Source organism: Gopherus flavomarginatus, chromosome 2 (genome assembly GCF_025201925.1).
Source record: "Gopherus flavomarginatus isolate rGopFla2 chromosome 2, rGopFla2.mat.asm, whole genome shotgun sequence".
NCBI lineage: Eukaryota > Metazoa > Chordata > Testudines > Testudinidae > Gopherus > Gopherus flavomarginatus.
This window is the reverse complement of record NC_066618.1, coordinates 59,722,927-59,738,412: the sequence shown is the minus strand read 5'-3', so window position 1 is coordinate 59,738,412 and position 15,486 is coordinate 59,722,927. Positions and strand designations below refer to the sequence as shown.

At 41.9% G+C, this 15,486-nt stretch overlaps 1 protein-coding gene across 3 annotated transcripts in view; it reads right to left on the bottom strand.

The window, feature by feature from the left end:
• Window positions 1-15,486, bottom strand: part of HDAC9 (histone deacetylase 9) — a 511,031-nt gene that overhangs the window by 349,436 nt on the left and 146,109 nt on the right. Inside the window, exon 3 of one of the 3 annotated variants that reach the window (XM_050938581.1) lies at window positions 7,959-8,021. In XM_050938581.1, the coding sequence (XP_050794538.1) occupies window positions 7,959-7,980 (22 nt within the window). In that variant the 5' untranslated portion in view covers window positions 7,981-8,021. Of the gene's footprint in view, window positions 1-7,958; window positions 8,604-15,486 lie in introns of those variants that run through there. The other 2 variants (XM_050938583.1, XM_050938582.1) reach the window with 2 other exon arrangements.

Below are 15,486 nucleotides of genomic sequence, written 5' to 3'. Positions count from 1 at the left end.
CTGCACGTACACTGAATAGCTATCATTCCTCCCTGGGGTATGCATACCTCCAGCTGCATGCACCATGGGAGAGAACAATAACCTTTGATTGTAAAAACATGATTTAGAAAATTGGCATTTTGAAATAATTCATTTTGTACTTGGTCTTGTCTCATTTTGATTATATGCAGTCTCAATACAAGAAGGAAAGTGCTATCATTAGAATGAACCATCCTGCATTTCAAGCACCCTCATCAAGAAAGGGCCTGAATTCTTGAAGCTCTTGTCATGTTTAAACACTTCCCGAAGCAGTAAGTGGTTTATAATCAGCAGACACAAAACAACTAAAGCAGATGTATCAGCTATGTTCAGATGATAATGCCAATGTAGCCTTAAAGTAATGTACAAAACTGCATATCTGACAAAAAAAGGTACTACTTATCATATACTATATAAATTAAGCATTAATGCAGCACTGCCAGACCATATCATGGATGCTACCATTTTTTCAGGTATTTTTAAACACTTGCATTCCAAAATGGATATAGCCCAGGGACATTTTGTTTAGTCAGGAATGTGCACAGGGGTCACAATAAGCTGTTTAATTTGGGGGGAAAGTTTGTTAGACTGTTATGATGATGTCCTTGGATATTACTGCAGTATATTTCACCAGCTCCCTGAGCAACATGTACCTATAGAGCTGTTACATTATCCTCACTCTTTCTTCTTACATTGCCTCCAAAAGCTACACTGAGCCTACTACTGCCCTTCGTTACACCTGTGCAACCACACTAACTTCAGTAGGGTTCTATGGGTCTAAGCAAGGGGAGAATTTAGCCCATCATAGTTATGACCTATAGCTCTTCATGTAGGATTTGAAGCTGTTCAGGTAAGCATGCATGTTTTAGGGGCAGTAGGAAGTGGTTTGCTAAACTGTGTCAAAGAACGGAAGCTGACCACTGTGTCTTTGCATAGAGAATTTCAGTGCACGCTGGCATGTAACTGAATCGAAGACATTTATATTGTGGTTAATGAGTTTTCACTAGAAAGGTCGATGCTAGAGGAGCTGTGTATGTGTGACATGTTCACACTGAACACAGAGCTTGACAGTGCTTACCCCTAAAAATAGAACCTGGCTGTCCCTTGTTGTCATTGTCAACTGAAATCTTATGTTCTCTGTGACATGGTGCATTAATTTGGACCCCTTTCTCTGCCTGTGCAGAAAAGAGCGCTATCCTAAGGCATCTCTTTTTAGCTGAAGTGGTGGAGATAAACGGGATGTCGCATCTGCTATAAGCACACATTTTAAACGATATCATCGCCCCTTAGCAGGCTGTTATCATGTTGTTTTGGCAGCAGGAAGGAATCTGTGGTTTTTCTTGAATGTTGCTCTTCTTTATTTAAACTACTAGAAATAACCCAAAAATGACAGAATGCTCTGTCTATAAATAATCATTCCGGTGTAGAGTTATATTAAGAGGTAACTCAGATGGAATGATAACGCCTAACAGGCTAATCTTAGACCTGTAATGCCACAAGATGAAAATAACTAGGCTAAGAATAACTGACCCATTGGAGTCAGCCTGCTAAAGAGATCCACAATAGAGGGCATGTTAGATTTTCATCGATTTAACAATAATCTGCCATCTTCTTTCCCCAGAATGCTTTTGGGTTGTTTTGGGTTTTTCACCAACAGAAACTAGTTTTACTAGTTTACACTGGGTTACCATGTCATGCCATCTGAAACATCATATGGGAAATACATACACATGCACAGACACACACACACACACAGATGTGTATTAATGTTTGCATACTACATGGTCAGTCATTCTGCCTTCTCACAGCTTTTGCTTTCTCCACAAACACTGTGCAAGAGAAAGGGAAAGAATATTTAATGCAGAAATGGAAGTTTGATTAAAGCTATGACAATGCAAATTGTATATTGAATGGGACAAATTCTCTTCTTGCACTCAGTGTATGAAATCAGTGGGTTCATACACAGGTATGATTTTGGTTCACACTGTCTGCTTTTAAGTGCAATACATACCAATCTATGAAGTAGAGCTGAAGATTTGAATGCATATAGCTAAAATAATAAAGGCAAAAAAACTGAAAGAGTTTAAGTCCTCTTCTATTGAAAGTTATCATGCACTGCACACTACAGAGAATTGTTGCTGGTATGAGTGAGTACCTGCAATTCAGTCAAGTAGCAACTGCAATACTTTCAATGCCAAGCACTCAGAAATCAAGAGAATGGCTTAAAAGTTTTTTTAAAAAATATTACATATTGGATTGTTTTTATCTGAATCTGTTTTTTTCTTTTGTTTTTTGTGCCTTTAAGGGTTCATATTTTCACACTTTTCTCCATAATCGTGAGAACTAGAAATTAAGGGAAAACTGAGATTTTCATATAATCTCAGGAATCCAGGAGCTAAGGCTTTAAGAAAAACACCAAATATCGCAAGACACATGATGAAATTAGGATTGCTCAATTCCATACCCTTTTTTAGGAATGGTAAAGTCCAAAATCAGTGTTACTCAGAATGGGGCCAACCTAGCAGGTGCTTTCTGTTCCCCTTGGCTGTTCACACAGCTCACTGCAGTATCAATGTCCAGTCTTGCAGCCCTAGAGCAGGCAAGCTTCCACTGAAGTTAATGGAGTTTTCTCTGCATGAGGACTGCAGGATCCATAGTACTTTGGATCTTCTAATTCCATTAAAGGTGATGGCAGACCTCAGAATTTAAACAGCCATAACACTGAATAGATCCTATTTTCTCCCTTTGAGTCTGTGGGACAGAAATGGATTCCCTTGGCAGAAAAATTCTGGATGCTTTAAAGAGTTTCTGGGTTTCATTTCTACAGCAGCAAAATATTCTCTGTTTCTTAGAGCATGCTTATTACTCAGCTCTTCTGCTTATCCTCTTTCCAGAGCTCTAGCGAGAGCCAAATAGCACAAGTTCAAGGAAACATCAAGTGTTCTCTCTCACAATAGTGTTTTAATAGCCACCGTGCCATTGCCTCAAGATAAGAGCCATACAGCCCCTTACCAGTGTAAAATGCTATATGGTATCTAACTGAAATGGACAAATAATTCAAGTTTTCCATGAATATTAGAGATGGGGTTCTCAATCTTTTTCTTTCTAAGGCTTCCCTCCCCCACAACATGCTATAAAAACTCTCTGGCCTACCTGTGCTACAACAACTGTTTTTCTGCATATGAAAGCCAGGGCCAGTGTTAAGGGGTAGCAAGCAGGGAAATTGCCTGGCGTCCCACGCCACAAAGCTACATTGCTCAGGCTTTGGCTTCACCCCCGAATGGCGGGGTTCAGGGGCCCAGGCTTCAGCCCCATATGGTGGGGCTTCAGGTTTTTGCCCTGGGTCCCAGCGAATCTGACGTTGGCCCTGCTTGGCAGCCCCCCTGAAACCTGCTCACTGCCCCCCAGGGGGCCCCAGGCCCCTGGTTGAGAACGACTGCATTAGAGCAAATTTTCAAATGAATTGGATTCAGCCATCCTTATGATCGTTTTGCATTCACTATGCAAAAACATTTGAGTAACTGAGTTTTCTTGGCCCTGGGAAGTGGATTTCAAAGTCACAGATGCTAGTGAAACAACAAACGTGATTTATTCCACCACTCACCTCTAAGCAACGCAACTTGAATTTCTTGATCAAACCACAGGGTAAAATATTTGACAATATATGCACTGACTAGATTTCAGGAAACTGCAGATATTTTGGAAGTAGATAGACAGGCTATGTTAATCGAATAAGTCATTCTGAATTATTTTACTCCATAAGGAATATGCTTACGAGTCTGATAAGTAAGAATTATTTTCCTGATTTTACGGGAAAAACTGAGATGTACCAAGTTATGTAACTTGCCCAGGGCCAGCAAGTCAATGGCACATTTAGGCTTAGAACTCAAGCTCTTTTTGAGCTTTGACCAGGCTTGTAAGCAAAACACAACAGTATACGATCAGAAGAGACGAAGTCTTTATCCAAATACAAATGCAGGCAGAGTGCAGAGAGGAAGAATGCAGGCATCCATGTTGGAATATGGCCAGGAAAGCTGGACCAACATCCCTACACTTCTTAAAAAATAGCAAGGAATAGTTAATGACTACAAGGATTCATGATCTTGGGTTTACTTCTCAAAACCATGTATCTTTAGTCCTCACAGCACGGTAAATCTACATCTCCTCTCTACACAAAGGCCAAATTAATCACTGGTTAAACTCCATTTAGTCCAATTGTTCACTGCAACTTTTTTGCCCTGCTCTAAAAAAGCTTAGTAGTAGTATTAAACATCAGTTATTATTGTTCTGGGCAAATTATTTACCTTGCTCTGTTAAGCTTACAGGCCTTTCACTAGAGATCAGTTTGACCCAACACACTTTTCCCATTTTTGGTGGGGAAATTAACAAGATGAAGTATTTTTTCCTTAGAAAGAGAGAGAGAAAAGTTCACTTTCTTATGGATAAAATACATATTTAATACCATAATTTTAATCAATATTGTCTTGTTGAAGAAACCTGCTGGGTACTACTTAGTGCGTTTCAGAGCAAAGAGCACCATACATTAATATATAATACAGTCTTTTTCAAGATCGCTGATATTTTTATTGTCTGATGTATGGTGTAGGTGTTTGTAATTATATAGCGTCTTGATTTGGTGCCTATCTAGATTGTCCCATTCATGATTATACTTTTGATTGGTACCTATCCAGATCATCCCATTCATACTGTGATATACAAGCTGAGATGGAGGCAGGCAGGCAAAGCAGTAATTAAGGGAATACCAGAAGTGCTGTTTCACATGACAGGAGCATTTCATATGCCTAGTATTCTTAGAAATTTCTCAGACAGTTTGGTTTGCAAATACATATCAGATGCCCATTGGAAGTGTCTCCTTTGGGGTTGACTCCATCTATCTTAAAAATAGAGCTGAGGAATGCGTGCACAGTGAATATGGAGATTTGCAAATCTAAAAATTCATTAAGTGAGTGCTAAATTTGTGCTAATTCTTAGATTTCTGAAGGATTAAGAGTGCACAGTGTAAATATTTAGAGGTCTAGTCTCTTATGATAAATACGCGTAGCTCATTATTAGGAATGGACGTTACACATGTCTACATGAGAAAACAGATCACTAAGTTATTAGTATACACACAAAAAAGCCCACTACAATTGGCTGACATTTTAGCCACCCTAGCACAGCCATATAGCAAGCACTCTAGCAGCCTTAGAGAGGCAACTCCTTTCTCCTATAAGCAGAACAGGCTCTGCTGACACAGATGTCTTTCACAAGTTTGAGAAATGGGAAAGGGGAGTGTTTTCATTTTAAATAACATTAAGGTATAGCAGCATCTCATTTATTATTTGTTGCATAACAGTGTGATACAATATTATAGAACAAAAAGGAGGCATATTTCTAATTCAGAAATATAAGGATCCTTAGTGTTTTATTAGATTTTATCTATTGTTGTGACATTTCCCATAAGTTCTGTAAAACATCAGCCTACATATGGAGAATGTCATATACCAAATTATAGGGCCTGATTCTGCGAACTCCTGAAGTCAAAAGGTGTAGAGGTCACCCAACAGCACCACTGGACCTCTAGTCGCACATGAAATGGATTAAACTGCAGACTATGCAAAATGTCAACTAGTCGTATTTTATTTGTGTATTTTAAAGGTCAGCGTAAATACTGAAAAATGTTTCTGTTTTAAACAAAGTAACTTTTAAAAAGCCTTCACCTGGAAAATAGTCTTTTGTCTCCCAAATAAGAAAGGAAGAAATTAAAACACTATCTGTTCCTTCAGAAAAAGTTTTATATGTTACATGGCTCTAACAATACCAGATAAAAATCAAACGTTATCTGACATTCTTGTTTCCAAGGCAGGAAAGTAGAGCTATAATCTCACAGAAAAGTAGCAGCTCTTCTTGGATTCCAAATCAGATAACTGCTGTTATTCAAATGGTACTGACTGGTAGTTCAAGGCACCATGATGGGCTACGCACTAACTTTCCACCTCTGTAAGACTGGGTTCAAAATTGGCTTTTTTGCAAATGAAAATGAAAAGCGTGATCCTAGTCTGATCTCTGGGTTATGTCGGTGCCCATTACAAAACCACCATACAACTATTGATCTGTGCACAGTAGGCCAGTGACTATAACAACAGGTCTACATTTAGGTGGCTTGGCAGAGTTGTAAGAAAGCTTGACAGAAATTTCAGTGCCTAGCCACAGTCTGAGCCAGTGCTTAAACCTTTACATTATGAACAAATTTACCCCCAGATTTTTTTTTTAAACAAGGAACCTGGTACCAGTGGTACAAAACGTATTCCCAAAACACAAAGAAACAGCTTTGGAAATTCTTGAAGAGGAGACCAAAAACAGAGTCACAATGAGAGGGAAAAAAGCCTTACAACAGAGAAAATGGACAATATTACGCAGTACTGGTCAAAAGTTCCCTCTCCCATTCCATTATCTCCAAGCTTGAGATTGCATTTAAGCAGTTCTTCAGTCTTTCATCACTTCTCTCAATATATAATTATTTCTAGGTGGCCTGGGTTTTCTGAAAAGGAAATTATTTACTGTGCTGTTAAAACATGTATATGTCTTGGCTGAAAAGGCAGGCATTCCCAGTTGACAAACTCTCACAACATTATAATTTATTTTAATGTCTGAAACCATTATTCTGCTCTTCAGTTCCATCCCAGTAGGACACAAATACAACTCTCACCTTATCCCTGTTCACAAAACAGGAAAGGAAGCAGATATCAAATATATATTCTAATCAGAGAAGGTTCAACAGGTGGACCAAGGGTATGAACATTAGACCAGGCATGGGTTCTTTCAGACATGCTCACACTTCAGAAAGTGGGAAGCACTGCCAAGTTTTGTGACCATTTTGGGGGGTTAACTAAGATTGAAGTCTATGTGAGCAATTCACAGCACATTTCACATGCAGGTCTTATGCAAAGCCAACTTTACAAACTAATAAAAGAGAACCAGAAACAAGGAGTTGAAAGCACATAAGGCAGATAACATTGTGTATAAAAGCATATTGAAGTGAAGCACTGTAAAACCAAAGCCAGAACCACACAGTGTTAACCAGAGAGACACCAAATTTGACTTGTGCTCTGGGTTCTTTTACTAAGTTATCTTATTAAACTTTTGCAGCTTAATTCAATTTCAGTGCATCATTTGTGAAGTCTAAAACACAGATACTACAGAAACTAGAAAATACAAGGTCTTCAAAACTGGGAGATAATATCCATTATTCTGTAACTGCAGCTTTAAAACACCTGCTTTAAAAACACATCCAACTTTTCAGTGACACCGATTTTACATCTGACTGGCATTGCCAAGGTTCCCAAATATGTTTAAAGGTACAAACAGGTTTAAAGTAAAGTAATATGTTTAAAGTAACATGAGCCCTATGTAAGAAAGACACAGACTTACTTTAGAGTAATCAAAGATGACAACATTATGAAAACAGAAAAGGACTTCTACAGAAAACTCTTTGTCTGTAAACCTGAGAAAAAGAAACTTACAAATAGACCTATTGCTGCTTACAAAATTATATATGAACAAAACTAACTAAGATGGGTTATATGAATTGCAGCCTGCTGATAAGGTCTTGTTTGATGGAGTCTCGTTCTGACTGAACCTGTGATCATTGCAAGCCCCATTTTGCCATCACAGAACAAGAGGAGAAAAAACCCCACACTGTATTTTACTTGCTAGTTTTCTTTCTGCTTGGAAGCAGTAGCCTTAAAAGAAAACCACAACAGCAGCAGCAAGTGTCCAAAAAATATTGTTGTACAGATAATCTATAATAAGAAGTGGAATAAAAGAACTTGAAATAGAACCAATTCTTTAAAGCAGAAGTCCTTTTCTGTGACAGTTTGTATTTCCTGAGAAAGTCACCCTCCAGACAGAGAAGGCTTAGTTATTGAACTGCCTCTTACCTGAGCTGATCATACTGTGCATTCTTTGCTGAGCAAAGAGCTGTTCACGTCCAGAAACTCCATCTGAGGAAAAACATGATTCGCTCTCGTAAATTGTCTGCAGCATATTCCAATCAGTCTGTACTTCAGCTACATGAAAGATTCATCACTGTACCATACAGAGGCGTCAGGAGCGACCCTCTCTAATCCTACCTCCTTCACAGTGGGGTGGGAGAAATAATAGACTTTGGTAATCAACAATATTTAAGCATTTGAATGAATATCTATTTAAAAAACAAAAGGACAATCCATTTTTACTCTGCCCCAGTCTGCTGCAAAATAATAAGAAGGACTCAGTGGGCTATGCACCTCTGAGTTGGAATAGTTGTGTTCTGGAAGCCAACAGCAGGTGGATGAAGAAACGTATTTGTGCTTCAGGCTTTCTTGGGAGAGTGGGGGGTAGGGAGAATAAAGCCACTTCAAAAAATAAAACCAAATAAGCACCGTTTCCAGGGACTTCAGCCCCTAAGGGCTTAGTTTCAATTACCCTCAGCCTTGACAAGTGTTTCTGTCTCTGTGCCCTCCTCCTTTCTCTCTCTCCTCTCCGTCTCTCCTCTCTCTCTATCTCCCTTGCTCTGTGTCTCTGCAAAGTTGGCTGAAGCTAGTGATAACTCATTTGCATATGAATCAACAACAGTGTGGCCCACAGGCAACAGAAATAGAACAATGGCCAGCCTGAGCCAAAAATAGGTCAAGCATGGCCCAGTGATTGGAGCCTGCATTAATGCACTTAAAAATACCACAGCAAACACAGCTGTCCAGTCTCTATCTTTCAAACTGCAATTCTCTTGCCAATCCTCAAAAGTAATTAACCCTTTCCCACCGTAAAACTTATTTGTGCACAAATTGAGCAGCTTTTCAAGCAAAAAAAGAAGGGGAATATAAATTAAAATTCTAGATTTATGTTTGATTTCTTTCTCCTTCGATCCTCCCCATGAGTATTTTGTGAAAAGAGAACAAAATGAGAAGGGCTCTGGATTGGTTCTAAAATAATACTGGAAGCTTTTGCTCATAATGTGGTTTCTGCCTCACCCACGCACAGCAATCCTGGCATTCTATTTTTGTTGCCTGTTTCTCTGGCTACGCTGCACTTGGCTGTAGCACTAGAATCTTGCTGCTGTCTTTTAGTTTCAGGTCCTACAGTAAGCTCAGAAGTAGTGGCTTCTGAAACCAATCAGACTGCGGTGGGGGGGGCATTTTTTCACTTTCATTATAAGCAGTTTGTTCATTTTTAGTATGATTGATGTAGTCCTAATGTCTGTTTTCAGCTGCAGTACCATATTAGAGATGCACTATTCTAGTGATTTATTAGAATGTGGACAAGAGCTGCACTAGTCTGCCTCTCTCATAGCTTCAACTCTAAACAATTTTTACTGCAGTTATCTGAGTTTAAAAGGAAACGTGGACTCAAAATAGCAGCTTTTAGACTTTCGTATAATTGTTAAAACTACATGTTGCTGTACGTCTTGCAAGCTACTGTGTGATGCAATGTCAAGTGTAGCTGTTGCCTGATCCATTCTTACTCCGAAGAATTGTTTATTTGCATTTTAAAAGGTAGATAGGGGCAGATTATATTTGCTAATTAAGTACAAAGGTCATTATACGTGCACACACAGAAGTAGATAGTAAGTCAATGTTACAGATATACACTTGGTTTCTTTTGGTTCAGTATTGCTATATAGAGTTTGCTATGTGTACACAAATAGTGTAACATTGTTCTAGGCAAATCATATTCGTTTTTTAATAGACCATATGAACAGTATAAACTAGCCACAAACCTCTCAAGAGGTACATCAGAATATTCCAGTTCTGAGAAGGGGAAGTCAACCACAGCAATTTAGTAATTGCCCTACTAGAAAGTCAAATAAGGCAGCAGATGCACATTTTCAATTGTCCTTATGAGACTCAACTAATCTCTGAGCCATTTCAACGATACTTATTTTCTCTCTTGGACAGGGCCGGTGCAAGGATATTTTGCGCCCTAGGCGAAACTTCCATCTTGCGCCCCCCCCCCCCCCAAATCACATACATTATACACAATACACGGTCACAGAGTAACATGTTATAATTTAGAATTTATGTTTCCGCGCTTTAAGTTTAGCAAATTTAGAAACAAGTTCCTCCAAGTCAATGCTGTGAGCAATGTCATGTTCTATTGACAAGGTAGATAGCCCAACAAGTCTTTGTTGCAACACTGATGTTCGCATATATGTTTTTATCAACTTGAGCTTCGAGAAGCTTCGCTCACCACTGGCCACAGAAACTGGGAGAGTCAAGAGGATGCGAAGAGCAATAACTGTGTTAGGGACACTATCTATCAGCTTATCTTCCCATATGAAGTTCAATACATCTTGCGGTGATGAACTCCTTTGGACTAGTCTTGCAATAGCTTGCAATTCACTGCACAAGTCAAAGGCATCAATATCTTTGGATTCACCATGTTGCAAAGCTTTCTCCAGATTCAAGCAATGTTCCATAATTTGCTTTGGTGTTTTATTTTGCAAACTGTAAACATCATATATGAAGCCAAATACTGAACTAATTTGCTGCATCAATGTGAATCTTTCTTCAACCGAATGTATTGCTGTGTCAATGACTGCAAAGTAAAAATTCACTTTCAATTTTTCTTTCGGATCATAAATAGGTTCGTCATCTGCTTCATATGTGAACTGCTTCCTCTTCTTTCTAATATGGATTGGAACTGGTTCAAAAAGTGCTGGTACATCCAACTCCTCCGCAAGTTCACCTGCATCTACCAATGTTTTCTCAAAGGCTGCGTCACTTCTGCGGCCCAGAAGAAACTTCTTAGTTTCTCCAAGTTGATTAATGGCATCACATATATCAAATTCTTTTGCCTGAAGTTGTTTGCTAGTTATGTTGATCTCAAACAATATGTCATACCACAAAACAAGAGAAACAAGAAACTTGAAACTAGAAATGGCTTTTGTAAGAGCCTTTGCATCAACTCATGATGTATTGCCAGATGATCCTCTCAGAGTATTGTTTTCATAGATGTCTACCAGAGCATCACAGATGTCACCAATGAAAGCAGGATGGAAAAGCTTCCCCCCAAGAAGACCTAAGACATGATGGCTGGATACATAAACAGACACCTGTCCCTCACAGGCACTACCTCATAACATGCCAATTTTGCTCAGGACAGAACATCATAGAGGAATACTATGCATTCAGTGGTCTCTACACTGGCCAAGCAACAGCATGACAACTAACCTAACCAGTCCATCCAACTTTTTTGACTGCTTCTTGGGCACTGGTGAGGGGTAGCGGTGCCAGACTGAGCCCGGTGATGGGTGCACTACAAATCTACAAACTGAGGCAAGGTGCTGGGCCTAGAGTCCTGCTGAGACTGCTGTCCTGCACCAAGCGGAGCACATTCTCCATGAGGAGAGAACTCAAACAAACATCACGCTCCTTCTGCATGATTCCCCCAAGCACTTCTTCAGGCAGCTGCTATGAGGGTCACTCACAGGCTTAGGCCTGCCTGTTGCAGGCAAAACACAGCAGCAGGGCTTAAAACTCAGACAGGGCCACCCAGAGGACTCAGGGGACCTTAGGCAAAGCAAAATCGGGGGCCCCTTCCATAAAACATTTGAAATACTATAGTAACATGTATTAGGAAATGTAAAAAATAACTAGTGAAATACATTCAAAAATTAATTTGTAATAATTTGAAAATAAACTAAATACATTATTTAAAAACATTAAAAGCTGTAATGGTATATATACATTTGCAATTACATAATGGGCAGTTGCTGGGTGATTGTGATAGTTGGTACCAATGGGCTGTCGTTGCCTGGGGGTGGTGCTGTTGTTGCCCACGGCTGGGTGGGGAGCTGGGCTCTGGGTTCAGGGGTGCCCAGCTCACAGGGGCTGGGCTCAGGGATGTGGGGAGATAGGGTCAGGGGGGTGTCCAGCTCAGAGTGGCTGGGCTCACAGCTGGGGGTCAGGGCTGTTGGGGGGATGGGGTCAGGGGGTTTCCAGCTCAGAGGGACTGGGCTCGGAGCTGGGGGTAAGGGCTGTGGGGGGATGAGGTCGAGGGGGTTTCCAGCTCAGAAGGACTAGGCTCACAGCTGGGGGTCAGGGCTGTGGGGGGGATGGGGTTGAGGGGGTTTCCAGCTCAGAGGGACTGGGCTCGGAGCTGGGGGTCAGGGCTGTGGGGGGGATGAGGTCAGGGGGGTGCCTGGGGGCACTGGGGCAGCTCAGCTCTGCAGGCTGCTGTTCTCTCCAGCCGTCCAGGCACATGGGGAGTGGGAGCAGGAGCAGGGACCAGCCAAGGACCAAGGGGGCAGGAGCACAGGCACCTCAGGCCGACCTGTGGGGAGGCACTTGCTTACCTTGCCCAATGCATGAGCGTTGGGGTCCTCTTTCTTCCTCCGCTCCACCAGACCACTGCTGAGGCTCTTTTCTTCTCCTGCCCCTCGCTGGGGCTGACGTGGAGGCTGAGCCAGGGGGCAGCCGTGGCTTTCCTCCAGAAGCGAAACCCTGGGCTGTCGCAGGGCACCTGCAACGTGCCCTAAGCAGAGCTGCACAGCTCTGCCCAGCCGCCGGCGCCCCGCCGGGCAACGAGAAAAATTGCAGAGGCTGGAGCCCCTGCTCTGGGAGGGAGAGGGATTCTGAGCCTCTGCCTGCAGCTCAAGGATTCCCCTGGGTCAGCGCAGCCGCCGTCAGCCGCTGACGGCGGCTGCGCTGACCCAGGGGAATCCCTGAGCTTCAGGCAGAGGCTCAGCCCGAACCTCTGGGCTGCCGCGGCGGCTCCCTGACCCCGGGGGGCGCCCCGGGCTGCTGGGCTGCCGCAGCGGCTCCCTGACCCGGGGGGCGCCGTGGGCTGCCGAGCTACCGCAGTGGCTCCCTGACCCTGGAGGCGCCCCGGGCTGCCGCACGGCGGCACGCTGACCCCGGGGGCGCCCCGGGCTGCCGGCGGCAGGCAGCTGCTGCCCCAGGCAGCTCAAACTACCTCTCCAGCAGCAGCGGCTGCAACCATTTAAAAAAATTTAGGGGGGCGCCGCTTTTTGGCGCCCTCAAATCTTGGCGCCCTAGGCAACCGCCTAGTTCGCCTAAATGGTTGCACTGGCCCTGCTCTTGGAGGTGCAAGATTACTAAACTGAGGATTCAATTCTGCTCTTAGGTCAAGCATAGAGAACTGAATGGTTTGTCACTGAACAAACAGGATAGAACGAGTTTCAGCACAGACAGTTCAATGCATCCACACTAGTCAAGTTGATTCGGTTTACAAACCATTATAGTTGTAAACACATATTTGAACTAGCATTGTTCTAAATGTTTCAGTTGCAATGCCCTATCGAAAACCATCCCATAGTTCCCCGCACAGCTCCCAGAAGTGGATTCTGGGACATTTATATAGGCCACAGATGCACTGAGGGTCAGTAATAGAAGGCCTGCTGGAACAATTTCATCCTGCATCCACAGTCTGGCTGCTTTCTGGTTAACCTTGGTTTAGGGTCCATACAAGTTTTTTTGTGTAGATTCTGTATCTCAAGACCATACATTTTAAGAATCTGTCTGATGATGACCTTCTATCACTGCTGAGCATATTGAAATATTGACTTTTCATTCCACCCTCACCACTACCCATAATCATTAAAAGAGTTTGCATGATTTGGGGCATACAAAATCAAGGCAGGGGAATTCTAATGAGTGAAATGCAGATATTCAACATTTGAAATATCAATCAATAACAATAATTTTTGAGTATCAGGTGTACATGAGGATGGGAATTGGGGGTATAGCATGGACCTCAATTATCATTTGATATCGTGATCACTCTTTTTAATGTAAAAAATATTCAATACACACACACACACACACACACACATACACACACCAACAAAAGAATAATAAGTTATGGAATCATTGGGGTAGCCATGTTAGTCTGGATCTGTAAGAGGAGCAAAGAGTCCTGTGGCACCTTATAGACTAACAGACGTATTGGAGCATGAGCTTTCGTGGGTGAATACCCACTTCGTCGGATGCATGATTACTAGTGTTCTCTCCCATTCAAACTACAGTTGAGTGTCTGCGTATGAGTAATACCACTGATTTCTTATCATTGTCGTTTTCATCTGCAAATGCTAATGCTGATTTTTTCAGATCATTGCAACACACTACACCTCCTTGGCAAGCATACAAAATGGTTGGGACTGTTACATCTGCATCTTATAGACTTACAAGGCATATCACTCTCACAAGAGTACGTGATTAACTTCAAAATATATGGAGGAGAACATAAGAAAAACCATACTGGGTCAGACCAAAGGTCCATCTAGCCCAGTATCCTGTCTTTTGAGAGCGGCCTATGCCAGGTGCCCCAGAGGGAATGAACAGGTAATCATCAAGTGATCCATTCCCTGTCGCTCATTCCCAGCTTCTGGCAAACAGAGGCTAGGCACACCATCCCTGTCCATCCTGGCTAATAATCATTGATGGACCTATCCTCCATGAATGTATCTAGTTCTTTTTTGAACCCTGTCATAAGCAAGCATGACATTGTCTGGTACAGTTTTTAAAAAGAGAGACTTGGAACTCTCATTGTGCATCCATCCATACTGCATTGGATCAAGTCCTGGTGTCTCTGGATCCAAAGCACTTTTCCACACACATGCCTGAAGATGTACTCATTTTACATTTACTGTAAATGCTTCAGTTGTTAGTGGTAGGGAACTGATATTTGGTGTTGACATTTGCCATTTTTTGCTGCCCATGATTTCTAAAATGCTTCTGATATGGTGGCACAATTTGATTGTCCATAGCATGCAGCCATAAATTTCAGTGACATCAGGCATTGCTGCACTGATGTCATCCAGAAGAGGGAGGGAGCATCCAGCTCACAGAAACTCAAACATAGTGCTTTTCACGAGGCCAAAAGAGGAAACTACGGTATCACCTGAGAGTGAATGGGCAGTTAACAGTCCTGGTACAATGTTCTGGTGTTGCTCGGCAGGGGCATAGATGTCTATTAGAGCTCTCTCTTGTACTTGGGGTTCCAAAATCACTAAAGATGTTAGACTCTGTTCAAAGTAGTGGTGCAAGAATAAGACAAATATGTCAGTATCATCTGATAATAATGATATTCTCAATAGATTATGTTTTGCAACCATCATTCTTTGTTGTGCAAGGATGTTGTTGGCTTCCTCATGAGAGGTGGCCATATACTCTCTGTTGATCCCCTCATCTCCCTGGTTTATTTCAGCTGGGGTGTTGTCACTGCCTGTGATGACTAGCTTGTGCTTTAATGTATGTCGCTACTGAAATTTCTTGTCTTGTATGAATTTGGCACAAATGGTCAGTTACTGTTAAGTAAACTTTCTGTGGAGGAAGCTGTGTACTTGTACTCAATTGACGCACTTTGCTTGTTTCTGTAGCTCTGCTAAATCTTGTGCTGAAGTCTTTGTACCTGTCAAAGACAAGGTATGCATCACCTACAGTTGCCTTGCGGTTCAACGTAATTTCT